The sequence below is a fragment of the Coregonus clupeaformis genome, chromosome 37, assembly GCF_020615455.1.
Source record: "Coregonus clupeaformis isolate EN_2021a chromosome 37, ASM2061545v1, whole genome shotgun sequence".
In the NCBI taxonomy this organism is placed as follows: domain Eukaryota; kingdom Metazoa; phylum Chordata; class Actinopteri; order Salmoniformes; family Salmonidae; genus Coregonus; species Coregonus clupeaformis.
Genome location: NC_059228.1, coordinates 23,709,047 through 23,736,394, shown reverse-complemented (window position 1 = coordinate 23,736,394; position 27,348 = coordinate 23,709,047). Strand labels below are relative to the sequence as shown.

The window sequence follows — 27,348 nt, the reverse complement described above, 5'->3', positions numbered from 1 at the left end:
AGCCATGTGCACTTAAGCAGAAGGGCTGGGCAACAATAAAAACTCCTCTCGCTCCAGTGAGCTCTCCCCTGACACCTCCACCCCCAGTGTGTACGTCAAGGACAGCGCTCACCTAGCGCTACATTACAACCCTGCCTTTGTGAAAAGGCCAAATGGTGGATTTTTTTTACACTTGTCATTATATATTTATATTCAATAACACCCAAGACCACTCTGTCTCTCCTTCCTCTAGACGTTGATACAAAGAGAAAGAGTTTAAACTGTAGTTTTACTGTGGTGTGATGGTTGGACATGTGATTAAGTAGGCTAGGAAGCAGAAACAGCGAGGAATGCTGTAGTGGTCCTTCATGCCCAGGCATGATTAATATATTCAGAGTGACAGTCACTCTGTGTTGTTCGTTAAGCCTGCTCTGTCGGCCTAATGAAGTGGAGCAGCAGTTTATCAATTCACCCAGCGGTGAGCCGCTTGTGTCGGGATAACCCTTTTACCAGGCGTCACAGTGATCAGGTTGGTGCCCTTTCACCTCTAGCGAGTGTCCAACGAGACAGCGACTGTGACAACGACAACGGGACACACAAGCCTTCAATGGGAGATCCACTAAACAGGATTGGTGTGCGTTGTTGTAATCCAATGAAAAGGCAGATAGAAGAGAAAGGATGTTGACTGAATTGAGGATCATGAAAAGGGGACAAACTGGCTGTGTACATCATAACACACAACTTAGGGGGTGTCTCCATCAACAATTCCCCCCTGCAACTACGTCCCGTCCTCCCCACTGTTCCTTCCTCCATTCCACATTGCTTGTGTTCATTTAGACTGCAGTGACCTGCCTTACACACATCAGCCCTTTCTCTCATGAGTAATTGCGATGGTCTCATGTAGGATAATGTGGTTTAAACTCCACATCGCCTGTCTATTAGGAGAGACATGATGGCAACCACAAATAATAAAATACATATTTATTCCTCTATATGTGACGCTAACTAGGCAACATATCAAGCGGGTGCTGCTGCTAATGGTCTCTCTCTGTCAGATATGGTACCCTCTATTCCATTTCCCAAGGGCCTCGCCTCCACATATCTTCTGCTTCATTTTCCATGGTAGCCCGGTCGTAAATGCACATACACCTCATATATATTTGATAGTTAATATTTATCCTCGCTAGGGAAGTGCACTTTACATGTGGTAACATACGATTACCTGCGATTCGTATGGCAAAGAAACAAAAAATCAATGTGGATATATAATTCATGACAGAGGGGCTATCAGTTTTTATGGCTCTCTATCCAGGCTCATTAAATTTTTATCATAATTGACTGGAAGCAGGAGTTTTTAAAGCATGTTTCATTCCCTCACTTTCTACCTTTAATAATTAAGTCAAGTTTAATTGGTTGTATTTTGAAGCACCTAGATGATAGCACTTTCCAAATTCAGAATCATGAATTATAGACGATGATATGTTATGCATTAGTGTGTGAATGTATTTATTCAGCAAGGCAGAGAAGGTATGTCATTGCCCCCTTCAAACACCACTTTTGGCTGTTTAATGCTATGATATGGCGCTGTCTCGCAAAACTCCCTCACGAACTATGAACCCTGAATCGACTCCACTGATTGGTGGTCAAGTTGCTCTCTTGACGGCAGATTGACAGAAGAAAAATTGCTCTTTCAAATTTCACCCTTCATTCGTTGCAGTTGTTCTTCCACACATCAACTCTCTCCTCCATGTCTGAGACAGAGGCTTTATCCATTAGGCGTTAGCAAGGTGGAGGGCTGGACAGATTGAGGTGGGATGGAGGACACAGGGCTGGAAGACAATCCTACATTTGAGCACTCTGAAGGAAAATCAATCATGTCATCATAAGTGAGAAGTATGGATGAATTTCATCAGCTGGTTTCTGTCCTGTTCACGCCACTGGCTCCCTGACAGGTCTGTCCTGCTGATTGGCTGCCTCCGATTTTGAGATCTGTTGTAATAAGAGAGATGGGTCAGTAGTCTCAGTGCAGTTCTCTAGTAGTGTGTTAAGTGCACTACTGCTGGAAACCTCTGGTGGAAACCTCTGACAATGTGGTAATGGCTTAACCATCTAATTTTAAACAAAACATATTGAATGATTTTGTAAGAGGATGTTTCGCAACAATCTCCAGATATGATGAAGTGTTTTAAAGGGCACCAGGACTTTGTCTCTTGAGATCTTTACCCCATTGTTTCATGAGGTCACATATGAGCACTTAAAGCACTGTGGGTATAGGGTGTGAAACAATCCAAAATGGATGAAAGTGATGACATGGAAAGCAGCGAGGAGAAATCGACAGCTAGTTTACAGCCTTGTTGTTGATTCGAGCGACAGAGAGAGGGAGTGAGAGCGGGAGAGAGAGTGCGCGCGAGAGATAGAGAGAGAGAGAAGGGGTGGGTTAGAGTGGTGATAAATTTAATGGAAAAATCAAATACAAAACAAATTCATTCCTCTCCACTTGATGCTTGAGTCGTTCCTTTCTTGGCCTGTGTTAAGCCTTTCAAATAAACTGTCACTCCTTATCGATTGCATCTGAATTGTTACCGAGATTTCTGAAAAGTAGTCTTGACACACACCGTGCAAATGGTAATCTGGGGAGATGAGAACATGCAGACTGAACAGCCAACACTTCAGACTTCAAATAAAATGACTTTTCTTCTCACCTTTCAAATCTAACTTAATGCACTTTGTAGGATTGCACATTTCATTGATTAATGTGTTGTACTACAGGATATACAAATAGAGTATATCAACACCATTGCTAATAAGGTGTCAAGTTTAACCCTTGCTTGCTGTTAGACAGAAGGAAGCCATGCTCTCGGTCATTGGAATTGTTAATAAACAACAACAACAACATGAACAACAACAGAACCTGAAACGGTTGTGTCTCAGTTTGTTTACCATTTGCGTCATATCAGTGATGGAGATGCCATCATCAAATTCAACTGATATCATATAAAATATTCAGCGACCAGTTAAATGAACATTGTAAGTGACAGATAGTGAAATCAGTATGCCATGGTATGGTTCAGTTTACAGTATGTGTACAGTATGGTGTGTTAATTAAAGATAGAGAGTGTAGCAGTGGAGCTGTGTGCCAGTCGGAGCTGGGAGAGACAGAGCTCTGCTTGTATCTACTCATCCTCTAGCTGACAGGCCGGCAGCAGGAGAAAAGGATTTCTCCGGATTGAGTGCCATTTTCTCTTCTTTAACAAGGAAATTAGTGTGTAAAGGAGATCTGTCAGGATGAAGTGCAGCTTGACTGCTGCCACCCTCCCTCTCTGTCTCTCTTGCACCCCTCCTCCGCTCTGTCTCGCTCCCTCTCTCCTCCCGCACCTCTCTCCCACTCCTTCACTGTCTCTCTCTTTCTTGCTCTCTCGCTCTTTCTCTCTCCACTCAATGGCTCCCTCAGGGGATCTTCCTTGAGCATTAGCCGAACACATCCAATGTCCCAGCTACATGATTTCATGATATGATTTGTACCGGGGATTGAGAATAATCCCCAAATAAAGTTGAAAGTGAATGACTCTCAATAAGAGACACAGACAAGCAAAACCAAACCTTTTAGAGATTTTCTTTATCTTCCAGAGCATGAAAAATGAATTGGCTTTGCGTTAGATAACAGCATTTTAGCAACAAATCCAGCACGTTGTTTTGTCTTTTATGCTCATAATTAATTCCTACACAGGAACCTCATTGATATACATAATGCATCACACGCTCATTTAAATGTTCAGTTCCTCTGTTTTTGTAGTAGCATGTCATTACTCTTTACCTCTGTGTGTTTGGTAGAGTCTGCTACTCACTTGTAGACAAAGATATCTGCTGGAGTTGCAGGATGTCATAAATTGACAATGCAATTATAGTTACTTCTTACCCCTCTCTCCACTTTCACCCTCCTTATGTTAATCCTTTTGGCTCAGCATTAGTAAGAACTAACTTTCTGCCTCAAGTGGACAGGGATGAGATTCACCCGCATGTTTTAATCAGTCTGCTAGCTTCAGAGGTTTGTGGTAAAGAAGAAAAACACATCCAAGGCTAATTTAAAATGTGCTCTTGCATCCGTGATTGAAAACAGCCTCACAGGTGAGCAAGAAAAATACAATTAGTGAATTTCCGCCAAAGAAGGAGTTGCATAGAAAAAACACTGAGCACTATTTCTCCATCTGGCCCCTGGTGTGCAGGGAGCAGCAGCTGAGGTCCGCTTTCAGCCGTCAATCACAGCAGCCTCACTGTGGGGTGTGTATCCTGGTGAGATAGCCTAGCGCCAGTCATTAGCCAGCGCTGCCAAACTGTACTGGGAACTGCCCTGCACCACTCTTCACGGTGGTTTAAATATCCCCAGCACTGTGACAGGATCAGTTTAGCGATCTGTTGGATTGATCTCCTCTTTAAAGTTTGGCCTGAGGCGACTCTAATTGGGAACGAGGCTGACTCCCACTTCCCTCTCTCCCTCAACTGTCAGTCAGTGCTTTGTTTACTGAGGACATGCCCAGACCTATTTACTGAATAAAGAGGAGACGTGGTGAGGATGCTGCTGATCACTCCGAGGGCCACAGCGGGATCTCACCACTCTGGGGAGGGAACTCTGTTTTGGACTTTTTCGGCTGCTGACAGTTAGCTACTACAGTAACCATTACACAGAGGAGTGGTTTGTATTTTCTCTGTTTATCCTATGCACCCTACAAGGCATGGAGTGCAGACAAGGTGCTTGTATACCTCAGGAGAATTATTCTGACACCTTCCAACAGTATGCAACATATGAAGGGATGTTTACAAGGAAAAACAGAGGAGGAAATGTGGTTCACTTCCACCATCTTACATATGCTGCTTGTGGAAAATGAAAACCCAATTTGACAATCCTCCTGAGATATCTGGAGATTTCCTGATACACAGCAGCTTATTGTATTTGTTCAGCTTGCTGTAGGGCAGAAACCCTGAAATCTATAAGCCCCTAAAACCTTACAACCAAACCATGTACAGGTGTCTTGGCTACTGCCTTCCAGTGGACCATTCTGGAGGAGAGTGCTTTTGCCCGATAGACCACTTCCTAGTCCCTCTGAATGAATGCCTCCTCAGATTAACATTCTCGTTTAGGATGTTTTCAGTGGCGGTGAATAACAGAGCCTTTGGTTGTGCTGGAGAGGCAGGTCCATTGATGCCCATAGGGATTTATGAATGATGAAGTACAGGGCCAGCCACTATCAGAGGAACACAACACTGCTCTTAATAGAAAAGCATTTAACAGGGAGAGGGGAGGGGTGCTGGGGGAGCTTTCTGACACTCTACTGATAAGAGGCAGCTCTTCAGAGGTGATGGCGGTTACAATGAAAGACGATGGGGTGTTGGAGATACAATGACACAGATGTTGCGTCTGACAGCCGGTGATTTAGACGTGGGGGAAAGCTGGACCGGGAACACAGTTTCTCTATGAGCCACCCTTTAGCACAATAGCATAGCATAGCCGTAGTATCAACTAAGCTACGTATATGTAGATTCTACAGATGTATTTTTGGACATAAAAATCTGACATAAAAATCTGAACACAAACAAAAAATGTGTGTCATATGTACCTACCGTACTGTACATTGTAGCATACGCAAGCTGAGGAGGAGAAGAAGACAGATAGAGAGGAGTGAGAGCAGTGTCTCAGAGATAGAGAGAGAGAGAAAGAGAGAGCTGTCAGTTTGAGGAATGAGCAGGATAAGAGGAAGGGAGCGACTTGGCAGATGGGCAGAAGAAACCAGGAGTGCACTTATCAATTAAACATGTAAACAGCGAAAGCAGGCAGAGACAGAGACATTTAAATAAACATTACACCACACTGTAATTATGGTACACTCTGAAAATGCCACCATTTTAAACTGTCACCTCTCTCTATGCCTTCAAGATGAAGCCATTGGACTTGGCCTGAAGGCTTGTTTAGTTAACCCAGCCTTAGTTCCCCATCCTTACTTAGAAAAAGGTAATGAAACAGAGTATTGTTTCAGGGCAGAACTAACAGTCTCCTACTGTAACAGACCTCTGTCGATGTAAAACGTTAAATCATGAATGAGAATCCCAATCCTGTTGACATTATCATCTTTTTGTTGTTATTATCAGGTCTTTGAAACATTATTGATTAATTACGGACTCCTACTGTGGCAGGTTTGTTGCACGCAGAGTTGAGCTCACCAGGAGATCTGAGATGTATGCGTAGGAGAAGAAATTAGTAAAGGGAAATGTAATTAACATTCTCTCTCTTTTTCTTTGTTTCTTATCTCTCTCTACGTTGAGTGCATTTGTGGTAAAATGGGGCAAATATCCCCACTTTGACATTCAGCGCAGATGCTATCGCGTGGCCTTAGTATTTAAGAACACAGAGAAGGCAGACAGACATCTGTCAGTTGTTGTGTTTGAAGTGAATGTGAGTCGGCCGCTGAAAAACACACTGGACACCAGCCCATTCAGACCACAACGTCTCAGGTGTTTACAAACGGAAGAGAGAGTGACAGCAGAAACCAGAGATGAATGGAGGACTGGGGTTGATCTCCGTCCTCATCCTGTGTGTTAAGTTATTCTTTAGCTGCTCCCCCAGTGGGGTGCAGGGGAACAGGAAGTGCTATCCAGGTAGCAGACAAACACAGCCCCTGATAGACTCCATATGTATGCACAGGGAATTTGGGCTCGTCACCGCCTATTCATAACTTATGCCTCTATGTAGCAGCGTGAAGTAATATAATACAAATGAGTGGATGACAACAATAACAGTGATTGTCAGTAATTATGATTATCTTGAGTTGTTTAGTAGTATAGTAATGGCAGCAATAGGAAGGATAGGAGTTACACAGCGGTGGTTGTATAACAGTGCATTTTGATATCATTGTTAGAGGAGTGGCCATAGTCATGTATCTTCTGTCAGCTCTCCTCAGACCTGTATCTATTTCAGGTGGCGTGTCAAGTGAGAGCAGCTATATCTGGCTGGCAATTAAGCCTGCCCTGCCTCCCCTTGATGCTTGATTAGTCCGATTGATGGAGGAGGCCATATGTGGCAGAGTCAAAACTTGGCAGCCATGTTCCATCCTCTCAAATGAGAGGCTGGCAATAAAGAGGCAGGCTGCCCAGGGACGCTGCACGTATGTGGGCCCGCAGCGCCGTGATGTGGCCCCCTTTCTGGGGCCTTTCTCTGGAGGCCTAATGGCCGCTGTACTGTCCGGCCAAGTTCCCATAAGGGCCAGAGGTGGAAACTGGCTGGGGGTGTCACTGTCACTGGACGACCCCTCTGGGGTGCGAGCTGCAGGCTAGAGGGGGGAGCAGGGTTGGTGGTGGTTGTGTGGAGAGGCGGAGAGAGCCGAAAGCCATGGCCTCCTTCCCAGTCTGGCTCGGAGACAACAAAAAGAGAATGCTTGAGAAGCAGCGAGAGGAGAACATAAAGACAAGGTCAGCCCAGCTAATGGGCCGGAGCTGTAGGCTGCCTGGGGCGAGGCACACTTCTGTTCTCTCTCCCACACCACATCAGGCCTTCAAACACCCCCAAGTCTACTCCTCTCCTCTTCTCCTCTCCTCTCTCCACACATCCTCGGGTGATGCACCCCAAAGATCCCATGTTGGTTCCTTGAACACACACCTATTTTAAAAGACACACATGGTATTGCTACGATGATGTGTGGGGGTATTGAAGATCACTACTCCCCTCTCCACAACCCCCAAACCCCATAGCATATCCTAGTCCCTTGCCCCCCCCCTCCCCTTATAATTCTGTCAATCACTAAGGAGCCGAACTCTTCAGCTTGGTCTGCTATCCCCTATAGGGCATATTCTCAGTGAGTGCAGGCAGGCAGAGAGGCAGGCAGGCTGGCAGGGGGTGGACTTGTTCAAGGAGGCACAGTGTTGTCAGGTTGGCTGCCGCTGCTTGGCTCCACTCACAGACTACTTTAATGTGCAGCAGAGTAGAATAAGTGAGTGGTTGTGGGCACCAGCTGAGCTCAGCCTCGTCTCTGCCTGGTCGCAGTGGGGCGAACTGCTGCCACCTGACACTGGGCACCCCGCTCAGGGCTCCTCTTGGCAACGTGGCACAGCACACATGTCCCCTCATTTGGATGAAGATTCAGACGCACAGCACACAAAAGCTTTGCTCCATCCCCCCCTCCACCCCTCACTCCCTGTCTCCCTCTGTTTTTTTTCTCTCTCTTTCAGTTTTTACGGCATCATAATAATCTGGGTATCTTCTTGATTATGCCCCGTATTTTCTATTTTTTTATTATTTTATCCTTCTTGGAGACGAGTTTGAAATTGCCAGCGTCAGGACTTTGCTAATTAAAGTCATACTTTCAAAAATGCCATAATAACTGTTAATTAGCTTGATGCTATTTTCAGCATAATTAGCTAATTAGTGGAAAACCTGTACAACGTTTCTCTCTAATTACAGTATGGCTCCGCACGGCGCATCTGTGCCTTGACTCCAAATGATACCATTACAAAGTCCCATATTACGCATTCTCTCAAAACAGATAATTGCCTCCACAGATACTGAGAAACTTCAGTCATAATAATAGTGGTAATAAATGGACAGGCACAGACACATCCTCCCCTAGTTTATGTTTACTCAATATGGAAAGGAAAACATATTCTGGAAGAGATGCAGTGAGTTGGGAATATAATCTATCTAACTGGTAGGGTGATTTGGGTTGGGTGGGTAATGCACATTTTACAGGAAACTGCCAAAATCAGATAATAGTTTCAACATGAATACAATAGTGAAACAAATTGTCTACCGATCAACCACCTGCCTAGTATAATCTAGCAAGTAGAGAATCACATAGAATCTCTACATGACCGAAGGATGACCCTAGACCATGTGTATACCAGAGACAAATTAGGACTCGTTACGTGTGGGGATGAGCATGATTGGCATGACCTTTGACCCCTCTCAGCTGTGTCCATCCTCCTCCATGCCCTGTGCCTGACAGCCACCAGCAGTCTGACAGGGGTAGCGTCGGCGTTAGCTAATTAACGCACCACTCCAGAACCCCTTTCATTTATGGCTTCTGAAAGGCATTATTACATTAATTAAAGTACCAAGAGTTAGTCATTATGAAATGAGGAGATTTACATGGATGATAGCGTTTATGAATTAAACATCTCAAAGTTCCTCGCAGGAGATACCCGGGGATGAGTGTGGGTACCTAGCGCGACAGATGTTTGCCCCCCCCCGAGCTAACCTGTATGGCAACAAATGTAGGTCTTGTTTGGGGGTTTCAAAACTGGGAAGGGGAGAGAGGTAGGTTCAGGGTAGCTAATGAGCAGAGAAAGAGAGGGGGAAAGAAGGTCACAGGCTCTGTTCATCTGTAGATTGTACAGATGGTACTTTTTCATACAATGCAACAACGAAATATATTAATTCTAAAGATATTTTCAACGCTGACACAAACAACAGTGGTTTCTTGAACCTGACCAGTTGAAAGAGCTACAGCTAGTTCGTTATTAGATCATTATGGCCATGTGATCTTAAAGCTACAAACACTTTGAGAAATAAGGTCCTTAAACTCTGGCTTAGCTGAAGTGCACAGAGCAGAGTTGAGTGGCTCACTCAAGAGCTTGGACGATACACTTCTTTCATCTGTCGACTGGGATTCACAGAGAATCTCAAGAGGCTCTCTATCTCTGTCCTCTCTCTCTCTCCTCTTCTCTTCCCTCCCTCTCTCACCCCTCTATTCAGGAAGTTTGCCAGCAAGTGTCTTTGTTTACAATGCCAAGGGAAAATGTCAGAGATGTTGGAAAAATATTCTTAGAATCTTTTATTTTTTCCTTTTTCATCTTCCTAATCTAACAGTTTACTGAACTTGATAAGTGTCCTGTCAACATGCTAATCAAATTACTTCGGAACCAAAATTGACAGTTTTCATTAATTATACAAGATTATTCTAATTGCAATTCAAATTTATTCATTCCGAACAGAAGGTATTCAGTAATATTTTACAGAATTTGCATATTAAATGGAGGGAGTAGTGCATTATGCATGGTAATGTATGCACAGTTTCTTATTTTTAACTTCACGGCCATATGTGGTGTCGTTTTAGGAGCTGGTGAAAAGTCTAAGTGTGTTTAATTTGCTTGACAAACATTGGGCTGGAGCTTGTCAAGGGGAGTATTGTGAATGCCAATCTTTATTCCCTCTTTATTGATTACCCCAAACTCTAAACATCTGTATGTAAATGGCACTGAGAAAGATTAATTGAATCTTGGGATTAGTCAATGGCTGTATCACTATAAATTAATCTAATAGCACAATTGAAGTGTGCTGTATAAATAAATAATGGTACCTGGTTTCATCTGGGCTTATTGGCACATTTAAAATGGTTTGTAGAATTAAAGCATGGGGATTATAAGTAATACAACCTACCATGTAACCGTGATTTAAATAATATACCGCTATCTCAAAGTTTCCTCATTTGTACATTATTTACAGCTTTAGTTCAAATGCTCAAAGCGGTGAGAAACATTATGTTTGAAAAAATAATGGGTTCCTGGTTTAAAACAGCCATATTTACTTGGAACGCAAAACCTCCCAGTTTGTTCCTTGTTTTTATTTCCTAGAGCGGCCACTGAAGTGCAAACAGCTTACTGGGAGGCTGTTTACTATATGAGGAGGTGTGTGTGTTAGCTCCACAGGAAGAGGCTTGTACTGTAATGTAAGCGTAATAATTATCAAATAGCATTGGTGGCTCAGAGTATGGGCTTAACAGTGGGAAAGCATGTTTGATGTGTAGAGGCAGCCCATTGTGCATCCACACAGGATGACAAAATCTCACGGTTCAGGGAGCACATTAGTATGGCACTACAGTACATCCACCCGCATTCTAAAGGTGATTTCCATTTAGACGCACATTTCCTCATGAAGATAAATATGACTTGAATCGTAATTTCCCTGAAGTAAATAGAATACAAATACAACATAACACAGAGTCAGATCAAGCATCCTAATAGATTACTGTCATTTTCCATTTACATGGTAAGTGGTGAACCTTGTGGTGGTCTAGCAAGTAACAAATTGAATGTTTAATCCATCTCAGGGCAGATTGAGGATCTCAACAGACTGGTGCGTAGCTGCTGTGAGTTTTCCAGTGACTGCTGGTACATTAGATATTTCAGCTCTTTAGGGGATTTTGGAATGTCTTGGCATAGCTAAAAGTGCAATGCGGCAGATAAGTGTAATTTCTTATCATTTCTAAAGGTGTCTGTTATTTCTCAAATAGGCATTTGGACTTGACATAATTTATAGTCATGCATGACTCCCTCTCTAAATGCTACTAAACAGCTTCTAAATATATATTTAGTTGTTTAATCAATATTTGCCATGGCACTCAGTGTAAGCAAGATTAACTCGAACGCTCTCAACATCTCTTATAAAGTGTGACAAATGTATATTTTTATATGGCTTAATCTGTGGACTATGATGTTTATATGATACATTATTACAAACTAATTAAAGAAATCACTTCGATATAATTAGTCAGGTTTCAGGAAGCTCATTAGTAGTAATTTGCATGAAGAATAAGCCCTGTATTGGTGCTTCTAGACGGAGGCACCAGAACAGTGTTTTAGTTCTACATCAACCCCCATTGTTGGTTGTCTCGGCTGTCTGAAGCGCCCTGAGATGTTTTCAGTCATTGCCCCTAGAAGCAGCAGGGTGTCTTTCAACAGATTCCTCCCCTTAAGCAAGTCAACCTGTATAGGGAAGCAGACTAGTACACAAGCCAGGAAGAGTGAGAGGCAAAACACGATCTGTTTATCTGTCAGTGTTCCTGACAAAGAACTGAGCTGACAAGTCAGGGTTTCCCTCTGTGGAGAAGGTGGGAGGGGGGCTTCTGCACACTTACATGCCCACTCTGTGCCCAGTTTCATGTTATTTGCAAATCACACTCTTTGAAACTCACACAAACGGGTTAGACATGGAACGCTAGGAGTTTGTCAGCTGCCTTCACAACAGCTAGTGATCGCTAACAGTGTGCGGTTCAGTAGGAAGCTGCTTTCTCTTAGCATTTGCCTCGCTGTCACTTTCCCAACACACACGATGCGTCTTCTTCATGCTGGGCTCAGCTAGCCTACTGCTCTTGGAGGCATCTCTCCTCCCTCAGAGACTTCTCATCCCCCCTTTGGACTGAAGGAATCAGCATCTTACAACGACATAAACTCCCCAAAGAAATCATACTCCAAATGAGAGCTAAATTAATCATGTAGAAATATCAATGAAAGTAATCCACATTTTATGATTAACCCTCTCATCATGTACTGAGGAGAAATGGATGTAAAAAATAAAATAAATGAAAAGGTTTGTTTATCCTCTATACTATTTTCCCACCATGGACGAAATCCTCTCCTAAACATCCCGACAGAGAAGCACTTGTGTAGCGCTGATGTCACAGAGCTAGCTGGCCTCTCTCACAAAGGTTAAGGTATCATTAGCTTGCTCCATACAATGGCCATTCAAGCAGCCCGCTGCACTCCTCAGGACCCCTGAACAATGTTATTATTTGTCTCCGAATTATAAAGACAGGGTTTTGCAGGAAACCCGACAGGCAAAACCCTTTAGAGGTAAATGCTTCGGGCGGCTTGTGGGGTTTAATCTTGTTCAATTAGCATTAGCTTCTTTCTTTTGGACACAAAGACCATAATACATGTTCAAAAGTAAAGACTTTGGTTCAAAGTAAAGACTTTGGGTCTCAGGAGCCATTGACCATGTGTATTAGTATAGTGGCTAATTATTTTATTTCTTATTCAAGAGTCAATATTTCCCATAGTTGACTCCTCAATATCAATATTTTATACTATGAAATGTACACTGGGAGATGTGAAAAGAGGACAATCACAAATGCCTAGAATACTTTTAATGTTGTTCTAAGGAAGGTTCTATTGTACAGATTGTTAAAAAAGGAACATATTTCAAGCATGACCTGAAAATATGGAATACGCAGTAGGGGGAAACAGCGCCACTGGCTGCCCCATCACAGTTGTTATGGCTTTTGTTGTCGAGATGATGAGCGTCGCGCAACATGGTAAAAAAAATTGCAGTACATATCGTGCAATGATGTCCGAGGGAAAAAACAGTGTTGGTTGTTTGCTGTAACTTCTTTGTTGTTGTAATATCGCAAACGGACGTGGCTGTTTCACCATTAAGGATTCCAGATTTAACAAAGAATATTATAAATCACACATGTAAGTAACAGCAAATATTTTCCCTTTATTATTTTCTGGGTTTATAGTCACATTGTCAACAGTACAACAGATGTGTGAAGTGTTCTTATGTATTAACTGTGTGTGTGTGTGTGTGTGTGTGTGTGTGTGTGTGTGTGTGTGTGTGTGTGTGTGTGTGTGTGTGTGTGTGTGTGTGTGTGTGTGTGTGTGTGTGCATGTGTGTGTATGTGTGTGTGCATGTGTGTGTGTGTGTGTGTGTGACTCCATGTGTGTGATTCATTCCAGGGCGGTTTTAGTCCTTATAAAATATTCATTTTGGTTGTGCAGGGCCCTGTAATTGCCATCTCTCACCCTGAATTATTTATACCTCGCACAGACTGACAAAGCTTTGCCATACGGCCCCAGATGAATCAGAAAGCAGTCATCTCTGCTGCCAACAGCACTGGGCTTTCACACAAATATGGCAGCCACGTCTCTCAGCCTGGCCTGTCTTAATTTGACATTTTCTTTCCCCCCTGCCTTTTTCCTAGGAGTACAGAAAGGTTACCTGTTAGCTTTAAGCACACCAACCTGCTCCTTCTCTTCCTGCATCTCTCTCTCTGTGCCTTGCCTACATTACAGTCCACTGTGGCTGTGTTTTGAGACAGACTTAATGTGGCAGCAGTAGCAGAGTGGCTGCCTCATGCTTTATGATGACTGACCAGTCCTGACAGTCACTTTAGATACATGTATTATACATTAGTAATAAATAATAGCATGTAGAAGTAGACATGCATACGCACACAACTCCACAATCACTATCCTCCTGGATGCAATGTAGCTATGCTGTCAGTGAACGGTCAAAGCCCCCAAAGCTCCCCTGTACAGCTTCTGGGTTCTACTGTGTCTTTCTGCAGCCTGATCACTCCAAGGTGCCTGTGGAGGAGAGGGCAGGGGGAGCCTTCCAGGCCCTTCCAGGCACCACTACAGTACGTCCAACACCCTAAATACTGCTATTCACTCCAGCATCTGCTTATCTTCCATCTCACCAGTGCAGGGAGGTGTTGACTGGTATTTCCTCAGGCCCCAAGTCCAGAATGCTAAGCACTAATCAAAGCACAATATTCCCCCTAGAAAGACCATTTTTCACGCTGCTAGACCAGCTGGCTAGCAGTTTACACATTTAGGATAAATATTAACTGTATTGTTGATGTGCGTGATTATTGTATAATGTCAGCACCCTCCTCACCTGTATTGTTGATAAGGTGTAAGTAACAATAATGTATTCATAGTAGTTATACATATAGATCAATAGAACTGGAATGTTTCGAAATTCCAGCAAGAGTAGAAATAGTATTGGTTTTATCACTGAAACTAGCTGTTGATTCATTTTCACAGTAAAGACACATTTGACAGAAAATAGCAGAATTATTATTTATTTTTTACAATGTTTTTATCCATTGTACAGATATCCCAGATTCACTGTAAAACAACGAGTAGTAAACACACTACACAGCTTTAGCAGATTGTTGTGTGGTGACGGTAGAGAGCCTGGGGTTAAACATGTAGTATGTGCTGAGTTAGACCTAAAGCATAGCCCTAGTCCACTGTTACCCAGTGATGGATAGTTAGCAGGGCCACTGAATCTCTAGCTAACTTGCTACAGTAGACCCGGACTGGAGCCTGAAGGGAATCAGCTGAAGATGGTTAGGGGTGTGTTTGACGTGAACCATTTGTGAGACAAGCATTTCTCTTGCTTGAACAAGAAACTGACAGAGTTCAGAGAGGGATAGACGGAGAGAGAGAGTGAGAGAGTGAGAGAGTGAGAGAGAGAGAGTGAAAGAGAGTGAAAGAGAGAAAGAGCGAAAGCGAAAGAGTTAACTTCTGTAATGAGTCCTGCAGCCATGAACTAAATGAAGAGGGATTGACAGATCTGGGGATCCTCAAGTAAAATATTGTCAATGCCACTCTGGCCATTAGAGAACAGGAAATGGTGTAGATGATAGAGGGATGAATGGGGAGGTTTTATTGTTTGAATGTCTCAACAGCCCACCTCCCCAGTCATGGGGAATAGTATATGTTGAACAGGAAAACAATGATAGTGAAATGTTTCAGCAATAGCATTCTCAGCAATAGCATTCTCAGCAAAAGCATTCTCAGCAAAAGCATTCTCAGCAATAGCATTCTCAGCAATAGCATTCTCAGAGGAACGGCCCAGAGAGTGGAAAGGGTTAATTTTTCACCTGCCCAATAACATTAGATAGTAAGGAACTTGTTTCCTGATAAAGAAGTGATAGGATCTGTGAGGCTGGTCCCTGGGAGCTTGTACAGGAGTAGGGCAAATAATTGTTAATGCGGGGAAGGGGAGGAAAAACAGCTGTAGCTGATGAGGGAAAACAGCAAGCAACCAGCGTACGACAACAATGTACCGATTACTTAAAATCACTCTGGAATTTTAGAGGTTAATTTCTTTCATCAGTAGGGTAAATTAAGATGTGTCAGTACAGAACAACCCACAGGTAGACCAAAAAGCTTTCTCCCTTTTTATACGGGAATATTGTTTATAAGAACAAGCCAGTGTAATGGAGCCTGGCCTGTCAGAACAGGGACTTGAGTGAGTACATTTCATAGTAGAGTGCCTTACATAATGGAGCTGGTGGGGATGCAGAAGGCTTGACATTAAGACCCTGGCGTTTTGGAAAGCCAATATGTTATTGACCTGTGTACTACTATCTCAGTGAGGAGACCTGCTGTCAGCAGATCATTGTGGGGCATTGTGAGACGCTGGTTTCAGGTCTCCTCCATCCTCACTGAGGCCCATCGTGAGGCTCATACTGGGGTCTGATTGGCTGTGGCTGGGTGGTGGTCGATACGCACCGCCCTGCAACGATGACTTCACTGTCATGGCCGCCGGCTGTGGACACTCCTTGGTAGTCATTATTGCTGGGGCGCCAGTCAGGAGCTAAGGACTGTCAATGCCTGACACTCATGGATGTTTCAGTCTATCTGTCAGTGGTGAACTTCTGAAATGGGCGGTGTATAAAACACTGTGAAATAAATGCTGCATGATACCCTGTTAATATTGTAACAGTGCTGTAATAATACAATGGAGTCAATACTTCCCATTTTTCCCTGAATCAAAGGCAGAGATGTCAAGGAGTGGGTGACATCTCCCCCCTCCCAATTAGCTTAGCTCCTTAAATCAGGAAGCGTCTCCTCACTTCATCTGTTTGTTTTCTACATTTCTCCTCTATTTGATGGTGGGAGAGGGGCGAGCTAGAATTAGGCCGACGGGTCTCCCTTTGAGTGTAAGCCTAAAATGATCACAGTAGAGATAAATCAGTCTGCCTTTTTCTCCTCAATTACCAGGCGTGTGAAGCACAGGGAGTGGAAACCGCCGAGCCCGCTGCATTACTAAAGAGACAATCTATTTCCCCTTTGACCAGAGGGAGAGAAGCCATTATGGCATGATTAGTAGCTAGCCTCGGCAGTGTGGCGAGCATGGAGGTACAGGCTACAGAAGAATCCTATTAATTGCCCTAGTCTCTGTTAGAAGGGGATTGTTTTAGCGTTGATTTGTGGACCTGTAACTCTGCCTGTCGGAAGATAAAAGCTGATGTTAGGTCTTAGTTATACGGGCAGACTTCAGATAGGGAGAGGTTTGTGTCAAAATGAGCATTTCTCTCCAGTACTGGAAGTCTATCTCTTTAGGCTTTCGCCTGTCTCCCTCTCTCTCTTTTGACTTTCTTCCCACTTCATAGTTTCCTCCTCCCTTCCTCTCCCCTACTCTTTCTCTCCCTCTCCCACCCCCACTCTATCTCCTCTCTCAGCCTCTCTCTGATGAACTACAGCCCTCTCACTCTCTCTCTCTCCTCCAACTGATAGCTGGCTGGGCCGATGATTTCCTCCACGGCGGTCCGCTGAGAGCCTCGCTCGTCTCCCGGCTTTGGAGGAGTTGCTTTAATTAGCCATGTTAATATCCCCTTCATTGGCCTTAATATTACTCTACACCTTCCTCCATCTCCACGGCCACCAGGGTCCTCTTGTCCTGTCTCTAGCGCTGATTATTGAGAAGGATAGCTTTAATCAAACCTAATTGCAGTTCATTCTTTCTCTCGATCCCCCCTTTGCCCTCCGTTGCCAACATATAATGGCGTCGTCGCCTTGATATCCCATTAAAAAACAATTAAACAACCTCGTTTTTGTCTCAGAGCGTGCCAAAACACCACCACAAAGTTCTGTAGATATTTAAGAAGTAAAAGAGAGATGCTGGTCTTAATTGCTTGCCTTTTCACCAAGGACCAATTTCCAGTGTGCTCATGTAGAATGTTAAGCAACTCTAATGTAATGATGCTATACTGTTGCCACTAACATGGACTACCGTTAAAATGAAGCTTATCTGTTAGCTGGGAAATTGTGGTTAATCGTCTTCATAACAGTAAACATAAAAGAGGTAGTTCACGATAGTACGGCTGCTTTCTATTCCCAAGTTGTCCTTTTCTATTTATTGCTCACTTTTTGTTTTATTGCAGTTTTACCGTTTGTAATTGTACTACAACACAACAGAAGAAAGTACAGGAAAGCCCCATGTTAAAAATAACATGTGGCTTCAATAACATCTACGTTATTTTTTTCCATATACAGTATATATATATATTTTTTTTGCACAAGGTGCTGAACATTCAGAGCACATCAATCTTGGACACACACAGGCGCTTACCCACACTCACACTCACACACTAGTCTAACCCAATCTATATGAGAGGCGACAGACAAATAAAAGTTGTATTTCAGGTCTGCTTTCGGCAGATGTCTACTGCTCTGCATTACGACTCTTTGGGGAAATAAAAACAGGGTCAGGGAATTAGAGTACATAATGGTCATTTTGATGATCGGCCAACAGATGCAACCAAAAACACACTGAACACAATCAGGCGAAATGCGCTAATGACAAGTCAGGTTTTTTATGGCCTTGCCGCACACCAACAGGCAATCAGCATTTTGGCGTGGCTTAAAACATTTTTTATTGATGTCGGAGCCAAAGCTCCTTGGATGGTGAGTGAAAATATTTTCTCACCTCTCATGTTCTTTGGGGCTGGCAGTGGTGCTGAGGGGTATTAGAGTCTATTGGAGAACGCTTCTAAATGACCAGTGCATGTATTAATGTGGCCAGGGTTAGGGGGTTGTTTCAAGACACTGATTTATTGCATTGGCCCAGATCCCACTATGGAGTGAGAAGTAGGAGGCTAAGTGTTGAGAAAGGGCCCTCCTAAGCAACAAGCTCTACACGAAGCAAAGAAACACACGGTAACAAAATAACTGGCCAATTTTGCTTTTCAATGGAAACCATGAAATTGCACATTAAACCAATGAATGGTGGTGTCATATTACCATTACTGTTTACATCAAACTTGGCGGGAGCCAAGTAGCATGAATCCATATGATTCTGTAGCATGTATATACTGTACATGATAAGGAAGTCAATTAAAGTGTGTTGCAGTACGTTCTGCTGATATAATCATTGATCCCACTGTCAGGTTTAGGAAGACATTTGTAGTAGGAGACAGTAAACCAAGTCAGGGACCGTTAAGCGTCTTCCACTTGTCTCCTTTGTCATGTTATCTACTGGAACACGGAAAGGTTATGTTTAAAAGGAGAGCTCACGATAGGAGGCCTTTTCAATAAAATCACAGGGACCTGACGTTCATTTGACGTTCACAGGCAAACACTTGGCAGCTGAAGCGCAGCGAGAGAGAGAGAGAGCGAGAGAGAGAGAGACAGAGAAAGAGAGAGAGAGAGACTCAAAGACTAACCAACCCCAGATCTCACTCTCTCACATGACATTTGTTCGTAGACAATTAGCCAGGTTGTAATTTGTGGCATAATTGCCTCACCCACCCATGAGTGTGTGTGTGTGTTTGCGTGTGCATGTGCGCGTGTGTGTGCGTGTGTGTGTGGCGTGAAGCGAAGGTCCCAGGAGTGGCCGCCTAATTGTCTGACAGGACTATAAGTTTTGTGGCGCGCTCTCACCTTGTTAGGTCCTTTCTCCCTGATGCTCATCAAACAAGACCTGGTCACAGGTGGGCCTCATTTGCCTCCCTATTGAACAGCACAACTTTAATTGCACAGGGGGTGTTCTGGGATTAAATAGGTGGGTGGAATATCAAGTGACTTCCTGTATGCTAGTAGCAGATGGGTCTGGGAACAGGCTGTGAACTCAGGTGAGAGGATGATATGACAAAGGGTTGCTGCTAAGGGATATTAGAAGCAACAGAAGATATCTACATTATTTTAAACAGATGAGTAATATCTATTGGTTTGATACTGGTGTAATATATTTGTAGTTAACAGGTTGAATGACATGGATCTGTATTGGCTTTTTGGAATTCCATTCCATATGAATTATTGAATGGCTCTATGCTTAAATTTTATTTTATATTTTTTACTATTTTGTAAAACATAAAATCACACCTTTGTACCTCTGCTTCTCATTTCTTGTCACCTCTCTCCTGCTCACTTACTCTAAATATTCCTTTCTCTTTCCTCCTTATCTGTCTATGGTGACTGTACTGTCCCCCATGCAAGACTGGCAATACTTCTGTTCCGTTCTATTCTATTCTATTCCGTTCCATTCTAGAACCGTGTACTTAAATTCTATTTTTCTTTTGTGCTCTTATTCAGATTCTTCCTGAAGTTCTTCCTGAAGTGCAATCAGAACTGTCTGAAGAATGCAGGGAATCCCAGAGACATGCGCAGGTTCCAGGTAACAGAAATTTACAAAGAATTACACACGCACACACACACACTCACAGGTTTACACGCACACAGCTTTACACTCACACAGGTTTACATGCACACACCCTTGCAGAGCGTGTCAGTGTGCTGCTGAACACATGTAAGGAATATTTATTGGAGAACACCATCTGACACAAATAAGGATATGGGATTTCAGAGGTGCTATCAATTGTGGCCCTGACAGCTTTCTGAACCACAGCACTGAAGGGAGAATGATCCTACCACATGTAACAACAGTGTTAACTCAGGGTTAGCCCCCCCCCACACACACACACATACACACACATACACACACAATTATTCACTGTGCAGCCAACGAGAGGTATTTTCCAGTACACTGCTGCCAGCAGTGATATTATAGAACGAGCAAAGAAACGTCTATCTTGTTGAATACTCCCATGTCTAAGAGGCTACAGAAGCTAAAATACATGCTCTATTAAATGTGGAAGGGTGCCATTGAAGTTAGTGATCGACATATCGAAGGAGGTCAGGCCTGAATAAAGTGGAGGTATCCTATCTGCCTTGCCACAAACTCCAAGGGCCATCAGTCACTGCCAATCATGGGCCATGACAGACACACCAAACTAGCTTCCTCCAGCAACCCTCAGACATGAAACAGACAGACTGTTTCTGATGTCACCACTAGACCTCCCTCGTCTCCTTTTCCCTCAGGGGGGTAACTGGACTTAACAGAGTCAATGTCTTCACAAACAGCTCAGGTGTTCACTCTACCATCGCATTACTCCTAGATTCACAAGAGACTGGGACATACTGCCCCAGCTATGACAGCTACTGAGCTATCAAAAAAAATCTCCCTCAGGCATATGTAACAGGAGGTGTATGAGTTAGTGTTGTATACAACTTCTACCCCATTTGTATTTAAACAAATCTAGATTCACAGTATTTATAGGGAATCAACTGGCAATTATTTTTGGAGTATTTTGGGGTGGAAGGGGGTTATTGTAGGCCAAGGCTTACAATATTTTTGGCTATCTTTTCTGGTCTCCATTCTAATGGCCTGAATGCCGTTTTTCCCAGATAGTTTTACCAGATGCTCCACTGTAGGTGTTTCTCCGGCCAAGGTTGTGTATTCTGCCTTTGACTCTTATTACCCCCCCACCAAAACCAGCTTGAGGCCAGAGAGGGCCACATCCATCATGCGCAGCTTGGCCCAGCTCTGAACCTGTGAGCAAGAATGGAGCTCTTTCACCTCCCTACTCTGCCCCCCTACCTCCTTCCCAACTCCCCCTCTTTCCCCCCAAAACGAACCAAAAAAGCACCCTCCAAATTCCACGGCTACACCGAGGTCACTCACCGGCAAAGAGAACCTGAGAGGGGCTCTCTATTTCCAGCTCGGAAACACTTTCTCCATTCATGGCCTAGTCCACTGTTTGGAGATGTGGTGGAGAGAAAGCAGAACAACAACAAGCACTATGATATGTTGAGGCTTTAAGAGCCACAATGCCTTTAACCCACGATCGGATTGAGTGAGACTTTGATCCAGGGGAAATGTTTGTTGAACAAAGAAGAGGTTTGTTTTAGTTGTTCATGAGTTTGTCCAGTTTGTCCACCGTACGGAACTAGATGGATGAGTCGATCAATGTTTTCTGTGAATCAATGACTTCAAGACAACAATCGTCAGAGTGGAGTCAACAAAAGTGATTACAGAGAGTGCTAAATGTTGATGTGGAAATCTGAAAACAATAAAGTGTGATTATGTTTTGTACGTGATTGTGCCCCTTTCTTACAGATTGCTAAATGACACGCTCTACCTTCACTCTTGTTGCAGGTTGTTGTCTCGACGACCGTCAATGTGGATGGCCATGTCTTGGCTGTCTCAGACAACATGTTTGTCCACAACAACTCCAAGCATGGGCGAAGGGCTCGCAGACTCGACCCTTCAGAAGGTACGCCTCCTTATCTGGAGAATGGTAGGCACATTTTACATCCTATTATTTGCCATGCTTTCCTTAATTTTCTTTAAATTTAAATGTTCCCTCTGTTCATACATTTTTCAAATTCTGTGCTGTAAGTCGCTATTTGCCTCCCTCATGCATACTATTTGGATTGGAAATAGTATACAATAATCATTCTAATAATGCTAGTAATTCTGGTAATTTTAATGATTATAAAATGATATACTATTTTCAATCTTGTCCAAGTGTTTAATTGCACTTAAAACATTATGAAATTGGCAAATAATTCACAGTGAGGTCGATTTCCTGTTGCTGGGTGCTGCAGTTTCAGCTGAGAGGAGAGGGCGGGAGGAGGAGTGTGATGAGGTGGTGTTGAAGAAGTCAGGCGCAGGAGGGTAAATCACAGAATAACAGGCTTTAATCCGCAAAATACAGGTTTACGCAGAAATGCGTCAAACACACTCCAGGGCACAAAACAGGCACACTGGAAAATACAAGGCACACAGGAAAATACTCCCGTCGATACACAATACACGAGCTCCACCGAGCTTCACAAACCTCCACAATAAACAATCACCCACACAGACAAGGAAACAAGAGGGAACACTTATACCATGACTAATGAGGGAATAAGGACCAGGTGTGTGTGATTGAAGACAAGACAAATGGAGTGATAATAAATGGATCGGCAGTAGCTAGTAAGCCGGTGACGTCGAACGCCGAAACCTGCCCGAACAAGGAGGGGAGGCAGCCTCGGCGGAAGTCATGACAGTACCCCCCCCTTGACGCGCGGCTCCAGTAGCGCGCCGACCCCGGCCTCGGGGACGGCCAGGAGTACGCGGTGCAGGATGAGCCGGATGGCGACGGTGGAAATCCCGTAACATGGTGGGATCGAGGATATCACTCACCGGAACCCAGCACCATTCCTCCGGACTGTACCCCTCCCACTCCACAAGGTACTGAAGGCCCCCCACCCGACGCCTCAAATCCAGGATGGAACGGACAGAGTACGCCGGGGCCCCCTCGATGTCCAGAGGAGGTGGAGGGACCTCCCGCACCTCAGCCTCCTGGAACGGACCAGCTACCACCGGCCTGAGGAGAGACACATGAAACGAGGGGTTAATACGGTGGGAAGTAATAACCTATAAGTGACCTCGTTGACTCTCCTCAGGACTTTGAACGGCCCCACAAACCGAGGGCTCAGCTTCCGGCAGGGCAGGCGGAGGGGCAGATTCCGGGTCGAGAGCCAGACCTGATCCCCCGGTACAAAGACGGGGGCCTCACTGCGGTGGCGGTCAGCGTTGGCCTTCTGACAACGCACGGCGCGTTGGAGGTGAACGTGGGCAGCATCCCACGTCTCCTCCGCGCGCCGAAACCAGTAATCCACCGCAGGAGCCTCGGTCTGGCTCTGGTGCCACGGTGCCAGAACCGGTTGGTATCCTAGAATACACTGGAAAGGCGTTAGGTTAGTGGAGGAGTGGCGGAGAGAGTTCTGGGCATATTCTGCCCATGGCAAGAACACCGACCACTCCCCCGGCCGGTCCTGGCAGTAGGACCGCAGGAACCTACCCACGTCCTGATTTACCCATTCCACCTGCCCATTACTCTCGGGGTGGAACCCAGAGGTCAGGCTGACCGATACCCCCAGACGTGCCATGAACACCTTCCAGACCTTGGACATGAACTGGGGACCTCGGTCAGACACTATATCCTCTGGTACCCCGTAGTGCCGGAAGACGTGTGTAAACAGGGCCACCGCAGTTTGCAGAGCCGTGGGGAGACCGGGCAGAGGAAGGAGGTGGCATGCTTTAGAAAAGCGGTCCACAACGACCAGGATGGTGGTGTTACCTTGGGATATCAGTTAGAAAATCAACACTTAGGTGAGACCATGGTCGTTGTGGAACTGGTAAAGGTTGTAAAGTACCAGCTGGGAGGTGCCTAGGTGCCATACTCTGGGCGCACACTGAGCAGGAGGAGACATACACCCTCACATCCTTAGCCAAGGTAGGACACCAGTATTTTCCGGTGAGGCAGCGCACTGTACGGCCGATACCTGGGTGACCAGAGGAGGGTGACGTGTGTGGCCAGTAGACCAGACGATCACGGATAAGAGCAGGCACGTACTGTAGCCCGTCTGGACACTGAGGTGGAGAGGGATCCGGCGTAATGCCTGCTCTATATCCGCGTCCATCGCCCATACTACCAGCGCCACAATGCAGGAGGCCGGCAGTATGGGGGTGTTGTCTCTGGGCCTCTCCTCTGTGTCATACAGCCGGGACAGCGTGCATGTCTGCCTTCACGTTCTTCGTCCCCGGAATGTATGATAGAGTGAAATAAAACCGGGTGAAGAATAGGGCCCACCTGGCCTGGCGAGGATTCAGCCTCCTCGCTGCCCGGATGTACTCCAGGTTATGGTGGTCCATCCAGATGAGGAAAGGGTGTTTTGCCCCCTTGAGCCAATGCCTCCACACGGTCAAGGCTCGGACAACAGCCAACAGCTCCCGATCACCAATGCCGTAGTTCTGCTCCGCCGGGCTGAGCTTCTTCGAAAAGAATGCACAGGGGCGGAGCTTGGGTGGCGTACCCGATCGTTGAGACAGGACAGCTCCTATCCCAACCTCGGACGCATCCACCTCCACTACGAACAGTAGTGATGAATCGGGGTGTGCTAGTACTGGGGCTGAGGTGAACAGACCCCGCAGTTTGCTGAAGGTCACTCTCAGCAGACCAGCGGAGCCGGGACGGCCCACCCTTCAACAGGGAGGTAATGGGAGCTGCGACCTTGCCAAAGCCCCGGATAAACCTCCGATAATAGTTGGAAAAGCCAAGGAAGCGCTGCACCTCCTTAACCGTGGTTGGAGTCGGCCAATTACGCACAGCTGAAATGCGATCTCCCTCCATCTCCACACCTGAGGTGGAAATGCGGTATCCAAGGAAGGAGACGGACTGCTGGAAAAACATACACTTCTCTGCCTCAGCATAAAGGTCATTTTCCAACAGTCGGGCCAGCACCTTGCGAACCAGGGACACATGCTCAGCGCGTGTAGCGGAATACACCAGGATGTCATCAATGTAGACCACTACACCGCGACCAAGCATGTCCCGAAACACCTCGTTCACAAATGACTGGAAAACTGAGGGAGCATTCATCAAACCATAGGGCATCACCAGGTATTCATAATGCCCCGTGGTTGTGCTGAATGCTGTCTTCCACTCATCTCCCTCTTGGATACGCACCAGGTTGTACGCACTCCTGAGATCTAAATTGGTGAAGAAGCGCGCCCCATGCATTGATTCAATCACTGAAGGAAGGAGGGGGAGAGGATAGCTAAATCGTGTCGTCTTCCTGTTCAGTGGTCGATAATCAATGCACGGGCGCAGACCTCCGTCCTTCTTCTTCACAAAGAAGAAACTTGAGGAGGCGGGTGAAGTGGAGGGACGTATATACCCCTGGCACAGGGACTCGGTGACATATGTTTCCATAGCCACCGTTTCAGCCTGTGACAGGGGGTATATATGACTCATGGGAGGTACAGAGTCTACCCGGAGGTTTATCGCGCAATCCCCCGCCCGATGAGGTGGTAATTTAGTAGCCTGCGTTTTAGAGAATGCTTGCGCCAGATCGAGGTATTCAGGGGCAATGCGCACGGTGGAGGTACTGTCTGGACTTTCCACCATGGTTGCACCAACGGAAACACCTAGACACCTACCCTGACACTCTTGCGACCAACCCGTGAGAACCCTCTGCGGCCATGAGAAGGTGGGGTTGTGGAGTGCTAGCCAAGGGATACCTAATACCACAGCGAAAGCAGGAGACTCAATAATGGGAAAAGTAACCTTCTCACAATGAGTCTCCTGGGTAATCATGGTGACTGGTGCAGTAACTTCCTTAACCAACCCGGACCCTAATGGGCGACTATCAAGTGCTCTGATGGGGCGTGGAATGGATAGGGGAATCAATGGAATGCCTATACGGTGTGCGAATGCCCTGTCCATAAAGTTCCCAGCTGCGTCTGAATCGACTAGCGCCTTACACTGGGGAACATCCATGTGCTCAGGAAAGGAGACAAGCATTTTACAGTGCGCAGCAGAGGGCTCTGAACGAGTGTGGGTGTTCGATACCTGGGGTGATGCGAGAATGTCCTGCCTGCCACCTCCAAACCCAGAAGAGCGTTGACGACAACGTGTGGTGAAATGTCCCTTCGCGCCACTAGTGTGGCACTGGCACTGTCGTCCTCCGCTCTCTCGGCTAGCGGTTCCACCCATCTCCATCGGTTCTGGATGCGAGTCGGCCCGGGATGGAAACGGGCAGACCTCCTCCAGGACGTCCTCTGGTTGCCAACAGGTTGTCTAAACGAATGGCCATGTCCACCAGTTGCGAGAAGGACAACATGGTGTCACGGCAGGCTAGCTCCCGTCGGACGTCCTCTCGCAGATGGCACCGGAACTGGTCGATCAGGGCCCGCTCGTTCCACCCGTACCCAGCTGCCAGAGTTAGAAACTCCAATGCGAAGTCCTGCGCAGCCCTCGTCCCCTGCCTCAGGTGGACCAGCCGCTCGCCCGCCTCTCGATCCTCAGGCGGGTGATCGAAGACAACCCGGAAGAGGCGAGCGAACTCCCTGTAGTTCTTCAACGCGGCTCCTCCTTCGTTCCACACCGCGTTGGCCCACTCCAGGGCTTTCCCCGAGAGGCAGGAGATGAGGGCGGACACCTTCTCCCGCTCCGATGGAACCGGCCGGATGCTGGTCGGGATATCTGGATCCCTCCGGGTGCTGGGGTGTAGGTGGCGGGATCCGGTTGACCAGCTGGTCTCAACGGATCGGGCTCTCTCCTCTCCAGGCGTTGGACGACCTGAAGAAGCTGACCCATCGCTTCACCCAAGCTGGCTAGCATAGTTGAATGCTTCTGGACCCGTTCCACGACTCCAAGCATGTGCGTCTCTCCCGCTGACTCCATAATCGAGTGGGTGATTCTGTGATGAGGTGGTGTTGAAGAAATCTGACGCAGGAGGGTAAATCACAGAATAAAAGGCTTTAATCCGCAAAATACAGGTTTACGCAGAAATGCGTCAAACACACTCCAGGGCACAAAACAGGCGCACTGGAAAATACAAGGCACACGGGAAAATACTCCCGTCGATACACAATACACGAGCTCCACCGAGCTTCACATACCTCCACAATAAACAATCACCCACACAGACAAGGAAACAAGAGGGAACACTTATGCCATGACTAATGAGGGAATAAGGACCAGGTGTGTGTGATTGAAGACAAGACAAATGGAGTGATAATAAATTGATCGGCAGTAGCTAATAAGCCGGTGACGCCGAATGCCGAAACCTGCCCGGGTGGGGGACGGACTAGGAGAAAAAAAGAACTTACTGTTTTTCTTCCAACTGATTCCATATGATAGACTGATTGCCTGCTCTGCCAAAAGAGAGAGAAGTAGGACCACGAAACCATGG

At 45.7% G+C, this 27,348-nt stretch overlaps 1 protein-coding gene across 6 annotated transcripts in view; it reads left to right on the top strand.

Moving 5' to 3' along the window:
• Window positions 1-27,348, top strand: part of LOC121553193 (transcription factor COE3) — a 74,507-nt gene that overhangs the window by 20,328 nt on the left and 26,831 nt on the right. For 4 of the 6 annotated variants that reach the window (XM_041866190.2, XM_041866189.2, XM_041866192.2 and 1 more), the window contains exons 7-8: window positions 19,852-19,933; window positions 21,755-21,872. In XM_041866190.2, the coding sequence (XP_041722124.1) occupies window positions 19,852-19,933; window positions 21,755-21,872 (200 nt within the window). Of the gene's footprint in view, window positions 1-19,851; window positions 19,934-21,754; window positions 21,897-27,348 lie in introns of all 6 variants that reach the window. The other 2 variants (XM_041866188.2, XM_041866191.2) reach the window with 1 other exon arrangement.